This window comes from Bubalus kerabau, chromosome 3, assembly GCF_029407905.1.
Source record: "Bubalus kerabau isolate K-KA32 ecotype Philippines breed swamp buffalo chromosome 3, PCC_UOA_SB_1v2, whole genome shotgun sequence".
Taxonomy (NCBI): Eukaryota; Metazoa; Chordata; class Mammalia; order Artiodactyla; family Bovidae; genus Bubalus; species Bubalus kerabau.
In genome coordinates, this window is record NC_073626.1 from 44,739,078 (window position 1) to 44,754,139 (window position 15,062).

Genomic DNA, 15,062 nt, shown 5'->3' on the forward strand with positions numbered 1-15,062 from the left:
AATTAGAAGACAGAGACTGTCAGACTGGAAAACCCAAAACCTATACGATATTTAGGACAGCTACATCGGAAAGGGTAAAAACTGAAGGATAGAAAGAGATATATCAAACAAATGCTGACAAAAAGAAAGCTGTGTAGCGTATCAGTATCAGGCAGGGAAGACTTTAAGACAGAAAGGTTGCCAGTACATATTGGGAAACAGCTCAATTCACTGAGAACACGATAATTCCCAAAAGTAAGCATTTAATAGTCTAAACATAAACAGGGCAGAAATGATTCCCCAAATAGAAACACATAGAAAAATCTACAGCCACAGTTAGAGATTTAAATACACCACTCTTAGTTATTAACAGATCAGCCCCCAGATAAGGAAAGATACGATAGATTAGAACAACAAAATCAACACTCTTGGTCCAATAACATTTACAAAATTCTTCACCCAACAAGTAGAGCGCGTGTGGAGCGCTGACCAAAAGCGACTACATTGCAAGCCATAAAGCAAGTTTCAGTAAATTTCTAAGATGTATCAGAGTGGCAAGATTCTTGGATTATAAAGTCATTAAGTTAGAAAATAACAACAACAACCAAACTCTTAGGCTTGTCAATTTTCATATACTTAGAAATAAAAAGCATTCAACACCTAATTGCTGTAAAATAAAGAAGCAGCATTCTTTATCATAAGCATTCCTGGGTTTGACAGTCTATCATCTCACTGTCTCAAGGTTCTAACTCTTCAAAGGAGAAAGGTAGGGCAGGACCACTGTTCTCACAAAAATGTCTGTTGGCCACTCTGCGCTAGGCATTCGTCTAGATCCCGGGGAATGGAAACAAAAAGAACCAAGGCTAGGGTTCCCCATAAACTGTGCCACCAAAATCCATCAGTACTCATAATTTGGTTAGCTTGAAGTCAGAAGTCTCTATCTACTCCACTCGGTGCAGAAAAGAACACCAGAGCAGGCATTTGTTTGTGCCAGAAAGCAGTCCATAGACCTGTTGCCCAAGAATCACCTAGGGAGCACGCTAAACACACAGGTCCCCTGGCCCCACCTGTGGAAAGGCTACTTTAACTCAGGTCAGGATGGAACCCAAGAATTTGTATTTTTAACACACTCCACGGCTGATTCTCCTGTGTGGTCAGGTTTGGAAACTGATGATTTCTCAGATCCCTTCCAAGTTGAAAATGATTTCTTTCATCATTTTTGACACATTGCCTTCAGATATTTGGTTAGACTTCTGTTTACCAGGACAGAGAATTAACTTTACGTATGTTTTACATTAGACTAAATTCTGCCAATGCCTCCCATTGTGTGTGTGTATGTATGATCAGTTGTGTCTGACTCTTTGCAACCCCGTGGATTATAGCCTGCCAGGCTCCTCTGTCCATGGAATTTTCCAGACAAGGATACCGGAGTGTGTTGCCATTTCCTTCCCCAGGGGATCTTCCCCACCCAGGGATCCAACCCGGGTCTCTTGCATCTTCTGCACTGGCAGGCGGATTCTTTGCCAATGTGCCACATGGGCACCCCATGCCTCCCATTGGCTGAGCCCAATTAGAAGCCAAAAATAAGGGTGATTTGGTCCATACAGGTCAACCTTCAGTCTGAGATGGGGCACGGGGGACCTGGACGAACTCATGGAGGCCACCCAGTGCTCTCTGCCCTCCTCAGAACAGCCCGCTGGAGTTCTTTTGTACTTTAAACATCTCTAACAATGATACATTTTCCCTCATATAATGAAATAAAGTAATAATTTTAAACATGATTTAAAGCCTCTAAATATTTTTTGCTACTGTGTATCCAACAAGTGTCAGACTTTATTTTTTTGGGCTCCAAAATCACTGCAGATGGTGACTGCAACCATGAAATTAAAAGATGCTTACTCCTTGGAAGGAAGGTTATGACCAACCTAGATAGCATATTCAAAAGCAGAGACATTACTTTGCCAACAAAGGTCCGTCTAGTCAAGGCTATGGTTTTTCCAGTAGTCATGTATGGATGTGAGAGTTGGACTATGAAGAAAGCTGAGTGCCGAAGAATTGATGCTTTTGAATTGTGGTGTTGGAGAAGACTCTTGAGAGTCCCTTGGACTGCAAGGAGATCCAACCAGTCCATTCTAAAGGAGATCAGCCCTGGGTGTTCTTTGTAAGGAATGATGCTAAAGCTGAAACTCCAGTACTTGGCCACCTCATATGAAGAGTTGACTCATTGGAAAAGACTCTGATGCTGGCAGGGATTGGGGGCAGGAGAAAAAGGGGATGACAGAGGATGAGATGGCTGGATGGCATCACCGACTCGATGGATGTGGGATTGGGTGAACTACGGGAGTTGGTGATGGACAGGGAGGCCTGGCGTGCTGCAATTCATGAGGTCGCAAAGAGTCGGACACGACTGAGAGACTGAACTGAACTGATTCAGCATTTCCCTTTTAAAATTTCTATGTAATTTTTTTTTTCTTGGCTATGCTGGAAAAAAAGATCTTGTGGGATCTTAGTTCCCCTGCCAGGGATTGGACCCACGTCCCCTACAGTGGGAGTTTGGAGTCCTAACCACTGGACCGCCAAGGAACCCCCATATTTATTCTATTTTTCAACTCCAAATTGGTCCACAAAGACTTCCAAGATAAGTAGGAGCCCCTACCCCACGGATCAGAGAGGATTTGCGCTTAGATGGCCTTTTCTCTGCCTTCAAAGGGTCCCCCTTGGAGGATGTAGGAACCCTGGGTCTAAGGCCCTCCCACCCCTCCTGACTTTCCTGTAGACAAGCCTCCCTGGGGCACGTGGGCCCTCTGACCTCTTCCATCTTCTCATCTAGGCGCTTTCCTTCGCATCTTCCCCCAGCAACAGCTACCCCACCTGAGAGAATTTCTCTGATTGGCTGAACACAGCAGGGGGCTCCCCACCCCCGCCCCAGAATTTGTTTGCTTCCTCTTTACCTCCACCTTCTTCCTTTACCTCCGACATCAAGCGGGACTTATTTGGTTAAAGCACCAGAGGGCAATGGTCCTCAGGGGGAGGCTGGTCCTGGGACTGCACACCTTGATGACCCTCCTGAGCCTCCAGGAAGTTGGGGCCATCAAGGGTGAGTGCTGAGGGCGCTGGGCGAGGAGAGGAGATTTCGGGCGTGGGGTTACCCTTGCGATGATACAGAGTGTGAGCGGTTCCTCTCCGCTGGTTTACGGCAACTTCCGTTGCCAAGAGACTCCCCATCCCTCTCACCTCGATCAGGTCTGTCCTGGACCTAAAATACAGGCTCAGCCTGGCCACACCAGCCATGTTCTGGTGCCTCCTGTTCCTCCCTCCTTCCTTTCGTTTTTTAGATTTTTTTTTTTTTAACTGTGGACCACTTTTAAAGTCTTCATTGAATTTGTTACAACATTGCTACTGTTTTATGTTTTGGTTTTTTGGACGGGTGGCATTGTAGGATCTTAGCTACCCCCTGGCCAGGGATCGAACTTGTAACCCCTGCACTGAAAGGTGAAGTCTTGATCACTGAACCACCAAGAAAGTCCCCTTCCCCACTCTCTGAGACCCAAACCTCCATCTTGCTGCCCAGCATCCTGATTTCTTAAAACAACTTTTATGTATTTATCTACTTTTGGTTGCTCTGGGTCTTCACTGCTGTGCATAGGCTTTCTCGAGCTGCAGCAAGCCAGGCTGCTCTCTAGTCGCAGTGCCTCGGCTCCCCTTGTTGCGGAGCACAGGCTCGAGGGGCCAGGGCTCGGTCGCTGCAGTGCACGGGCTTAGCTGCTCCATGGCATGTGGAATTTCCCCAGACCAGGGATCAAACCCGTGTCCCCTGCATTGGCAGGTGGATTTTTATCCACTGTACAACCAAGGAACTCCATCTTTTTTTTTTTAATTTATATTTTAAAATTCTGTGGCCAAGATGCACAGCATGTGTGATCTTAGTTCCCTGCCCAAGGATCAAACCTGCCTCCCCTGCACTAGAAGCATGGAGTCTTAACCACTGGACTGCCAAGGAAGTCCCAGCATCCTGATTTCTGTTGAACTTCCTGGTTTGAAATGTGCCCATTCACCTCCAGCTCTAGTACCATATTTTTTACCAGGTCAATAGAGAGTTGTTTATGTCTTTATCCTGCTCTGTTCACGAGCTCCTTGTCTGCAGGGCCCACAGCTGTTTTGTCTGTATTCCTGGGGCCTGTATCGTGCTGCCCACACGGTGATTTCTCATGACTGCTGTGCAATTAATTTCATAGGATTATCAAGCCATCTTATCCACCGTCACCTAAACCCTAATTTCTAGAAAGCTGAGCCTCACTCATGTCAAAAGACACATTTAATCATAATGCTCTGAGCAGAAGAGATGAGACATGAACTTTGAACTTTGAATTCCTTTTCCATTGCTCTCTGCAATACCTTGGGCTGCCTTTTTCTACCCTTCTTAATTCTTACTCCTACAGCCATCTCCTGTTTTTCCTCACACCCACTTACACTGCATCTCTGTGCCCACAGTTCCATGGATGCTCTTTTTTTTTTTTTTGCCTTTTTTTAAAAAATTGAAGGATAATTCAGTTCAGTTCAGTTGCTCAGTTGAAGGATAATTGCTTTACAGAATTTTGTGGTTTTCTGTCATACATCAACAAGAATCAGCCATGGGTACACCCATGTCCCCTCCCTTCCAAAACTCCCCCCCATCTCCCTCCCCACCCCACCCTTCTAGATTGTCACGGGGCCCCTGTTTGAGTTCCCTGAGTCATACAGCAAATTCCCACTGGCTGTGTATTTCACATATGCTATTTTAAGTTTCCATGTTACTCTCTCCATGCATCTCACCCTCTCCCTTCTCCCCTCCCCCCGTGTCCATAGGTCTGCTCTCTATGTCTGTTTCTCCGTTGCTGCCCTGAAAATAAAGTTATCAGTACCATCTTTTTATATTCCATATATATGTGTCAATATACAATATTTATAGGAGAAGGCGATGGCACCCCACTCCAGTACTCTTGCCTGGGAAAATCCCATGGACAGAGGAGCCTGGTGGGCTGCAGTCCAGGGGGTCGCTACCAGTCAGACACGACTGAGCGACTTCACTTTCACTTTTCACTTTCATGCATTGGAGAAGGAAATGGCAACCCACTCCAGTGTTCTTGCCTGGAGAATCCCAGGGATGGGGGAGTCTGGTGGGCTGCCGTCTATGGGGTCACACAGAGTCGGACACCACTGAAGTGACTTAGCAGCAGCATACAATATTTATATTTCTCTTTCTGACTTACTTCACTCTGTATAAGAGGCTCTAGGTTCGTCCACCTCTTTAGAACTGACTCAAATCTGTTCCTTTTTATGTCTGAGTAATATTCCATTGTGTATACGTACCACAACTTCTTTATCCATTCATCTGTCCATAGGCATCTAGGTCGTGTCCGTGTTCTAGCTATTGTAAATAGTGCTGCAATGAACAATGGGATACATGTGTCCTTTTCAATTTCGGTTTCCTCAGGGTATATGCCTAGGAGTGGGATTGATGGGTCATATGGTGGTTTTATTCCTAGCTTTTTAAGGAATCTCCATACCGTCTTCCATAGTGGCTGTATCAGTTTACATTCCCACCAACAGTGCAAGAGCGTTCCCTTTTCTCCACACCCTCTCCAGCATTTATTGTTTGTAGACTTTTTGATGGATGGACATTCTGACTGGTGTGAGGTGGTATCTCATTGTAGTTTTGATTTGCATTTCTCCAATAATGAGTGATGCTGAGCATCTTTTCATGTGTTTGTTAGCCATCTGTATGTCTTCTTTGGAGAAATGTCTGTTTAGGTCTATTTTCCCGCTTTTTGATTGGGTTGTTTGTTTTTCTGGTATTGAGTTGTATGAGCTGCTTGTGTATTTTGGAAATTAATTATCAGTTGTTTCCCTTGCTATTATTTTCTCCCATTCTGAGGGTTGTCTTTTCACCTTGTTTGTAGTTTCCTTTGCTGTGTGAAAGCTTTTATGTTTAATTAGGTCCCACTTGTTTATTTTTATTTCCATTACTCTAGGAGGTAGGTCATAGAAGATCTTGCTTTGATTTATGTCATCAAGTGTTGTGCCTATGTTTTCGTCTAAGAGTTTTATAGCTTCTGGTCTTACATTTAGGCTTTTAATCTGTTTTGAGTTTCTCTTTGTGTATGGCATTAGGAAGTGTTCTAATTTCATTCTTTTGCATATAGCTGTCCAGTTTTCCCAGCACCACTTATTGAAGAGGCTATCTTTGCCCCATTGTATATTCTTGCCTCCTTTGTCAATAAGGTACCCATAGGTCCGTGGGTTTATTTCTGGGCTTTCTATCTTGTTCCATTGGTCGATATTTCTGTTTTTGTGCCAGTACCATACTGTCTTGATGACTGTAGCTTTGTAGTATAGTCTGAAGTCAGAAAGACTGATTCCACCAACTCCATTCTTCTTTCTCAAGAGTACTTTGGCTATTTGGGGTCTTTTGTGTCTGTATACAAATTTTTATATTTCTTTTTGTTCTGGTTCTGTGAAAAATGCCATTGGTAATTTGATAGGCATTGGATTTAATCTGTAGATTGCAACTGGCAGTATAGTCATTTTCACAATATTGATTCTTCCTACCCAGGAACATGGAGTATCTCTCCATCTGTTTATGGCATCTTTAATTTCTTTCATCAGTGTCTTATAATTTTCCATATACAGTTCTTTTGTCTCCTTAGGTAGGTTTATTCCTAGATATTTTGTTCTTTTTGTTGCAGTGGTGAATGGGATTGATTCCTTAATTTCTCTTTCTGATTTTTTCACTGTTAGTATATAGAAATGCAAGTGATTTCTGAGTATTGACCTCGTATCCCGTGACTTTGCTGAATTCACTGATTAGCTCTAATAGTTTCTTTTGGGTTTTCTATGTATAGTATCATGTCATCTGCAAACAGTGAGAGTTTTACTTCTTTTCCTATCTGGATTTCTTTTATTTCTTTTTCTTCTCCAATTGCTGTAGCTAGGACTTCCAAAACTATGTTGAATAATAGTGGTGAGAGTGGACGCCCTCACATTGTTCCTGATCTTAGAGGCAATGCTTTTAGTTTTTCACCATTGAGAATAATGTTTGCTGTGGGCTTATCATATATGGCCTTTACTATGTTGAGGTGGGTTCCTTCCTTGCTCATTTTTTGAAGCTTTTTTATCATAAATGGGTGCTGAATTTTGTCAAAGGGTTTTTCTGCATCTATTGAGATGATCATATGGTTTTTATCTTTCAGTTTGTTAATATGGTGCATCACGCTGATTGATTTGCATATATTGAAGAATCCTTGCATGTCACGGGTGCTCTTAACCTCAGTTAGTTTCTCCTCATCCCACCCCTACTCTTCTCGTCTCACGCACAGGACCCCACTGGACCGGCAATCAGAGTCAAGATTTAACTCTAGGGTCATAAGCCTGAGTTTAGGTGGTCTCTCTTCTTCCAGCGCAGTGTGCTGGGCCAAACCCTTGCCTCTGTGCTGGCCAGCCCCTCCATCCTCTCCCTTCCAACCCTCAGCAACTCCTCTGCTCTCCAGGGACCAACTCAGTGTCAGAACAGGGCTCTTCCCCCACGCAGAACCCAGGATGTGGCATAGCTCAGAGACTCAACCCATCACACCTGATGGATGAGAGCTGATACCTTTTCTTTTCTCCCCCTGACCCTGAACTCACCCAACACAGCTGACCACATGGGCTCCTATGGACCAGCCTTCTACCAGTCCTATGATGGTGCAGGTCAGTTCACGTATGATTTTGATGGAGAACAGCTGTTCTCTGTGGATCTGAAGAAGAGGGAGGCTGTGTGGCGTCTGCCTGAATTTGGCAACTTCGCCTACTTTGACCCGCAGAGCGGGCTGGTCAGTATCGCAATGATCAAAGCGCATCTGGAGGACTTGGTGGAGCGCTCCAACGGCACCAGAGCCCCCAACGGTACCGGGCCCTTCCCCTGCCCCCCCCCAGGCCCCCAGCAAGCAGAGGAGGTCCAGAGAAGCCTCTGCCCCACCCCTCAGGCCTCTGTTGGCTCCCTGGCCCCACTCTCAAAATCTGAGACTTGTACTCAACCCTTTTCTTTCCCAGGAGGTTCTAGAGCTCCTCAGATTCCTTCAACAGCCTCTTCCTGTAGGAATGACCCCTCCTGCCTGGCAGATACGGCACCCCCTGGGCACTCCCTGTCCCTTCAGTCTCTTGTCCCTCTGTTCCCCGCTTCTGCCCTGGTGTCACCAGCCCAGAGCATCCACTGCTCTCAGAAGGCTGATACCAGGAAGCACCCCTCAGTCCACCCCTGACGAGGCCCCAGCTGGAGGCTGCTCCTGTGGGATTCAAGGCCTGCTTCTTCCTAGTGTCCCCCAGAGCGGCCGTGCTGCCCAAGTCTCGCGTGCAGCTGGGCGAGCCCAACGTCCTCATCTGCATCGTGGACAACATCTTCCCCCCAGTCATCAACATCACCTGGCTGCGCAACGGCCATCCTGTCACCCAGGGCGTGACCCAGAGCAGCTTCTACGCCCAGCCTGACCACTCGTTCCGGAAGTTCCACTACTTGACCTTTGTGCCCTTGGCGGACGACTTCTATGACTGCAAGGTGGAGCACTGGGGCCTGGACCAGCCGCTCTTTCAGCACTGGGGTACGGAGCCCCCTCCCTGCTACCCACCTCAGACCCATTCATCCTTCACCCTGAACCCTTTTGCAGGACCCCCCTGACCCTCCCTTTCTCTCCCAGAGCCCCAGGTGCCTACCGCGCTGCCTGACACCACAGGGACTCTGGTCTGTGCCCTCGGCCTGGTCCTTGGCTTAGGGGGCTTCCTCGGGGGCATCACCCTCATCATCACGGGCACGTGCCTGTCCAGCACCCCCAGGTGCTCCGGGGGTCTTGGGGAGGAAGGTGGGGACCTGCACAGGATGGGGGTGGAGGACGAGAGATTCCGGGAGGGGAGCAGGGACAAGCAGAGGGGAGGCAAGGGGGTCAGGTTGGAGGGAGGTGGGCAGAGAAAGGACCCAGAATTGTGAGCTTGAACCTTGACCATGTGGTTTTTGCTACTTTAGGTGATGGCCCTTCTGAGAGAAGCAAGTGTGAGACACCATTCAGCTTCCTGGCAAGTTTCTTACGGCCCTTGCCTTCTCAGTGTGACTCCACCAATTTCATCATGCTGACTTTGAATGGGATCAACCCTTGTCCTATAGGTCTCCTCCTTTTTGGCCCCCATACTCATGGCAGGGACTTGTAGGGAACCAACGCGTTCCCTTTCCCAGCCCCAACACACACGCGCACGCGCGCGCGCGCACACACACACACACACACACACTTTATTGGTCTATCCAAAGCCCTGGCCAGCAGCAGTAAAATTTTAAACAATGTTTGCACAGTGTCCATCTTCCCAGGCCTCAGCCAATTCTCTAAGGGTGTAAGGGACACTAGGGTGCCTCCCAGATGGCTCAGTGGGTAAAGAATCTGCCTGCTCTGCAGGAGATATGGGTTTGATCCCTGGATCGGGAAGATCCCCTGGAGAAGGGCATGGCAACCCACTTCAGTATTCTTGCCTGGAGAACCCCATGGACAGGGGAGCCTGGTGGGCTACAGTCTGTGGGGTCCCAAACAGTTGGATATGACTGAAGGGACTGAGCATGCATGCAAAGGACTCTAGGGTCTGGAAGAGGGGATTTCTGGTGATGGCCATTGAGTGTGACGTGCTACTGGGGACTGGCATTCATTCATGGGCCAATCTAGCTATGTCTTGCTTCATTTGACTCATCAGCGTGGGCCCCCTTGTGTGTCACTTGTGAATGGACCATTTCACATGGACGTCATGAAATTTATATCCTGAATTCAGATTTGCCCCCAAAGGGATGCAGAGTATTCTGTTCATTGCAACTCCCCCAACCGATGACATTTCTGAAGGACACCAGGCAAGGGAACATTCACGGAAACTTCACTCTTACTCAGATTTACTGTCATGAAGAGGCCAATGGTATCCAGCTGTGACCTAGATGCCATCTCCTTTTCCTGCATTTGCTAGCATTCCATGCATGACAAAGAGAGGCCAAGGCTTGGGTAGGATGGCCACATCCTCCGTCTGAGGTCCATCACATCAGGTAGGAGGGTGGAGAGTAGTGATCTACTACTTCTCAAGGTATCTGTGAGAAGGGAGGTCTAGGAGATATCTCTCTGAATCCTCTTTAAATCTGTGGCCTAGGGCTTCCCAGGTGGTGCTAGTGATAAAGAACGTGCCTGCCTAATGCAGGAGACATAAGAGACGCAGTTTCAGTTCCTGGCTCCGGAAGATCCCCTGGAAGAGGTCATGGCGACCCACTTCAGTGTTCTTGCCTGGAGAATCCCATGGACAGAGGGGCTTGGCAGGCTGTGGTCCACAGGGTCACAAAGAGTCGGACATGACTGAAGTGACACCACGCACGCAGAAGGTTTTAGTTTACTGTGAACAAAATTTAAAGTACACCCAAAGCAATGACCAGCTCTACAAAGTAGTTTATGAAGTGAAGTGAAAGTTGCTCCATTGTGTCCGTCTCTTTGCCACCCCAGGGACTATACAGTCCATGGAATTCTCCAGGCCAGAATACTGGAGTGGGCAGCCTTTCCCTTCTTCAGGGGATCTTCCCAACCCAGGGATCGAACCAGGGTCTCCTGCATTGCAGGCAGATTCTTTACCAACTGAGCTGTTATATCAGGTACCAAATGAGTGGTACAGACTGGTGGTTTTCAAACTGAATACACAGAAGAATCACTTGGGAGCCTTTTGATGAGTACAGGCTACTCCCAGATCTACTGAATGAGTATCTCTGGGGTGGAGAGAGTGGTGACAGGGACTCTGTAATTTTTAACATGCTCCAGATGGTGCTAATGAAGTCGTTCTGGCCCCAGGTTGGGGCCTGGGGATGGAGACTGGCTGGTGCCATCGGAGGTCGCCAGAAGAGCGGATCCCTGAGGTCTGAGTGATTTGGGAAGACTTTCTGGAAAACCTGGGCCGTTTAGGGCATAGAAGTTGAGCAAGGGACTTCCCTGGTGGTCTCGTGGTTAAGACTCTGCCCTTCCAACACAGGGGATATGGGTTTGATCCCTGGTTGGGGAACTAAGCTCTCGCATGCCAGGTGACACAGCTCCCGCCCCCAATAAAGAAGAAGCTGAGCGTAATACAGGTATGTAGGGGCAAGATAGGGTTTGGAATTGTGAGCGTTTTGTCCTGGAAAAGAAAGAAACCAAGAGATTATGGGGACTCCGTGGGCTTCCTGGGAGAGAGTGAGGTGGGGAGTCACAGACCAGAAGAGGACTTGGGTGGGAGTGAGGGAGGGCTGTCCTAGGCGTGATTTTTGTTTGCCTGTCAGTCACGGAAACACTATTAAAATAATCACAGACACAAGAGAGGGTATTTACAATAAAGATGCCGGAGTGGTACCCAGAACCCAAGGGTGGGTTTGAGTCAGGCGCACAGGGAGCAGAACTCAGAGCTGAAGCGCCAGCAGAGCCCAGCGCCCAGCCCTCTCTGGGCCGCAGACGCCCTGCTCTCTAGGTCCCTGAGCGCGTCAGCCGTGTTCTCTCTGTGTCGACTGACTGTCCTGTTCAGCCGACCTGCCGATCTCGTGGGTCTTGTGTGTGTATGTCACCTCAGCTCTAGCCACCCACGGAGACCGATTCTCTCAGCCACAATTTAAAGTTTTTGAAAAAACAAATGATTGCCCAAACATAGGGAAAGTGTCCACCTCGGCCCACGGGGATCAGATCCCACGGCACAAACATGATGTCTGGCGCCCACCTCTGAGGTGAGGAGTCAGGTTGTCCTCAGAGAAAGAAGAGGGTCTTGGAAGACACCATGAGAGATGTCTGGCTCCATCGCGCCCTCATCTCTGTTGATCTTTTACTTAAAAGTTAACTTGATGCACCCTTGGAAAAGTGTTTCCCTGATCTCTGTCCTAATGTTTAATAAAGTTGTTAAAATTGTCCTCTTTTGAACAGACAGGTGGCCGCCAAGGGGGCAGGTGGTTGGGGGAGGATGGAATGGGAGACTCGGGTCAGCAGATGTAAGCTTTTATATATGGCACAAGGAGTGATACTCAATTTTTGTTGTTGCTCAGTCACTTAGTCGTGTCCGACTCTTTGCGACCCCATGGACTGCAGCACGCCAGGCTTTCCCATCCATCACCATCTCCCAGAGTTTGCTCAAACTCTTGTCCATTAAGTCGGTGATGCCATCCAACCAGCTCATCCTCTGTCGTCCCCTTTTCCTCCTGCCCTCAATTTTCCCCAGCATCAGGGTCTTTTCAAATGAGTCAGCTCTTTGCATCATGTGGCCAAAGTATTGGAGCTTCAGCTTCAGCATCAGTCCTTCCAATGAATGTTCAGGGTTGATTGCCTTTAGGATGGACTGGTTTGATCTCCTTGCTGTTCTAGGGATTCTCAAGAGTCCCTATCCTGTGACAAACTATAGTGGAAAAGAATATGTAAAAATGTGTGTGTGTGTGTGTGTGTGTGTAGCTGAAGCACTTAGCTGTACAGCAGTAGTTAAAGAAACATAGTAAATCAACTGTACTTGAATTTTTTGTCCTCATTTTTTGACCATAACTGTGCTTTTCTTCACTATGCCTATATTACCCAGAAGTCACCAGAAGCAATTTGGAAGGAATATGGAGCAATTCCAAATCTTTTAGGTTTATGTATTTGGCCTCACGTTCACATTATTTTCTTCTAGTCTCAAAATCTTTCTCTTCGGGTCCCTTAAAAAAAATATTGTTATGCATTTTTGATCTGACTTCTTTCAGTCTCTTTTAGAGTAGATAATCAACTTCTTTTCTGTATTTTCAAACTCTACCCCCTTTCCAGGGTTCCCCTCCATACATAATAAAAATACCATCGCTTTCATATATTGAGAACAGGAAGCCTCCTCTCTGTCCTGTAACCCCCAGCCCACCCTGCAAGCTCCTCCCAGCCACTCTCTCTGAAGGAGACTTCTACACCAGCTGCCTCCACATCTCCTCTTCAGATGGATTTTCTTTCTTAAAATTTTAATTTTTAACAAAGTAAGTTTATCCACATAGTTTAGAGAGTCCAATAGTTCTGCCAGATTTGCTTAAAAAAGATCTAGTCACTGCCTCCCTTCCGATCCTGTCCTTGCCCCCAGAGTTGATAAGTGAAAGTGAGAGTCACTCAGTCGTGTCCAACTCTTTGCGACCCCATGGACTACACAGTCCAAGGAATTCTCCAGGCCAGAATACTGGAGTGGGTAGCCGTTCCCTTCTCCAGGGGATCTTCCCAACCCAGGGATCAAACCCAGGTCTCCCGCATTGCAGGTGGATTCTTTACCAGCTGAGCCACAAGGGAAGCCCAAGAATACTGGAGTGGGTAGCCTATCCCTTCTCCAGCGGATCTTCCCAACCCAGGAATCAAACTGGGGTCTCCTGCATTGCAGGCTGATTCTTTACCAACTGAGCTATGAGGGAAGCCCAGAGTTGAAAACTTTCAACTTAAAAAAATTTTTTTTCTTTACTTATTTATTTATTTGGCTGCATCGGATCTCAGATGTGGTGTGCAGGCTCAGTAGTGGTGGCCTGTGGGCTCAGTGACTGCCTTGTGGAATGTGGGATATTAGTTCCCCAACCAGGGATCCAACTTGCGTTCCCCACACTGAAGGGAGATTCTCAACCACTGGACCACCTGGGAAGTCCTTTCCAATGTTTTTAACTAATTCTGTTGGTGCTGACCTTCTGTCTGTAAATAGCACATTTGTTCAGCTCCATCTTGATTTTTCAGCTTTAGACCTTTTCTCTTTACTCCTCACTATGGAAGAAGAAGACTTTAAATTTTTTTTTCATCTTCACACCACACACATGCACCCCTTCCTTTAATATAGTTATATTGTAACTTTTCACCAGGTTGGTGTTCAGTGTTTATGTTATTAATTTGTAAAGGCTGTTCACAGCCAAACTTCCTTTCTTATACAGCTTTTTGTTTTCCCTAGGATAAATAATTGCCTTACTTTCTCTTTGCTTGGTTTTCTTGGTACCTAGCATTAGTGAACCGCAAGTTTCACTAATACAACTAGCTGTTTCAGGTTTTCTGTCCATTTTATTGTCAGATAAAACTTCCAGAACCGCCCCTGATCCACGCTTTTGCCAATGAGGGCCCCGGGTTCAATCCTTGTCCACAGAACTAAGATCCTGCAAGGCACGGCAAAGAAAAACAAAAATCCATCCCCCCAAAAAACACCTCCAAGAATCTTCTGTTGGCTTCAGTCTTAACTAATGTCTTCACTGAGACAGCTGTCATCCAGGGAACACCCTTTACCATCCTTGTCAGGATTTACCATCCTTGTCTTTTGGGTTGGACCTTGACTTCCCTGGTGGCTCAGACTGTAAAGAATCTGCCTGCAATGCAGGAGACCCAGGTTTGAAGATCCCTGGAGAAAGAAATGGCTACACTCCAGTATTCTTGCCTGGAGAATTCCATGGACAGAGGAGCCTGGCAGCCTATAGTCTATGAGGTCACAGAGTCTGACACGACTGAGCGACGAACACTTGCATTTTCTGTTTCTTACATCCAGCTAGCAGAATGACCGTGTTTAGAAATTACTGCAGAGATGTCACTTCTGCCAACCATTCATGCAGATCCCCTCGTTCAGACTTTCTTTCTCACTTAGACTCTCAATTCCTTCCTGGCTAAGGTTCTCCAACCTCACCTCTTTTTTTTCATGACGCTACAGCCACACTCTCTTGCCTTAGAATCCTCCTGCCTGTGACCTTAACATCAATGCTTCCAACTTGCCATCCATTCATAAGTCCTGTGGTAAAAATTCAGAGTCTTCCCTGATGAGCTTTGCTGAATAAACCACCTGTTTACCCCTTCTCGATCACGTGACTTGTTTCTCTCTGTGGACAGACATTTCTCCTAGCATGCAGCCTCTCCTCTCAGGCTTCCTTTCCTCTTCTGAGTGGCCAGGCCTGCAGACGAGCTGCCACTTCCTCCCCCCTCTTCTCCCCTCCCCTCGTCTCTGGCCATTGCCACTAATTCTGTGATTTGACTGTGTCTTGTGGTTTGATTCCAACTCCAATGGAGGCTCCGAATTTGAGTCAACTTCCTCTTCACAAGAGAAGA

General features: G+C 47.0%; 1 protein-coding gene across 1 annotated transcript; it reads left to right on the forward strand.

Annotated features, from left to right (window-relative positions):
- Nucleotides 1-2,955: 2,955 nt before the first annotated feature.
- On the forward strand, nt 2,956-11,914 carry LOC129646060 (HLA class II histocompatibility antigen, DO alpha chain-like). The gene is made up of 5 exons (XM_055571735.1): nt 2,956-3,076; nt 7,651-7,899; nt 8,310-8,591; nt 8,688-8,823; nt 9,011-11,914. Exons 1-5 carry the CDS (start codon nt 2,995-2,997, stop codon nt 9,012-9,014), a joined length of 753 nt encoding a protein of 250 aa, XP_055427710.1. The 5' UTR covers nt 2,956-2,994; the 3' UTR covers nt 9,015-11,914.
- The last annotated feature ends 3,148 nt before the right edge of the window (nt 11,915-15,062 follow it).

Excerpts from the sequence above, each read along its gene's own strand:
- LOC129646060 (XM_055571735.1), top strand. The coding sequence starts at position 2,995 with ATGGTCCTCAGGGGGAGGCTGGTCCTGGGACTGCACACCTTGATGACC. Across the intron at positions 3,077-7,650 it reads GGAAGTTGGGGCCATCAAGG|CTGACCACATGGGCTCCTAT; the intron begins GTGAGTGCTGAG and ends CACCCAACACAG. Across the intron at positions 7,900-8,309 it reads CGGCACCAGAGCCCCCAACG|TGTCCCCCAGAGCGGCCGTG; the intron begins GTACCGGGCCCT and ends GCTTCTTCCTAG.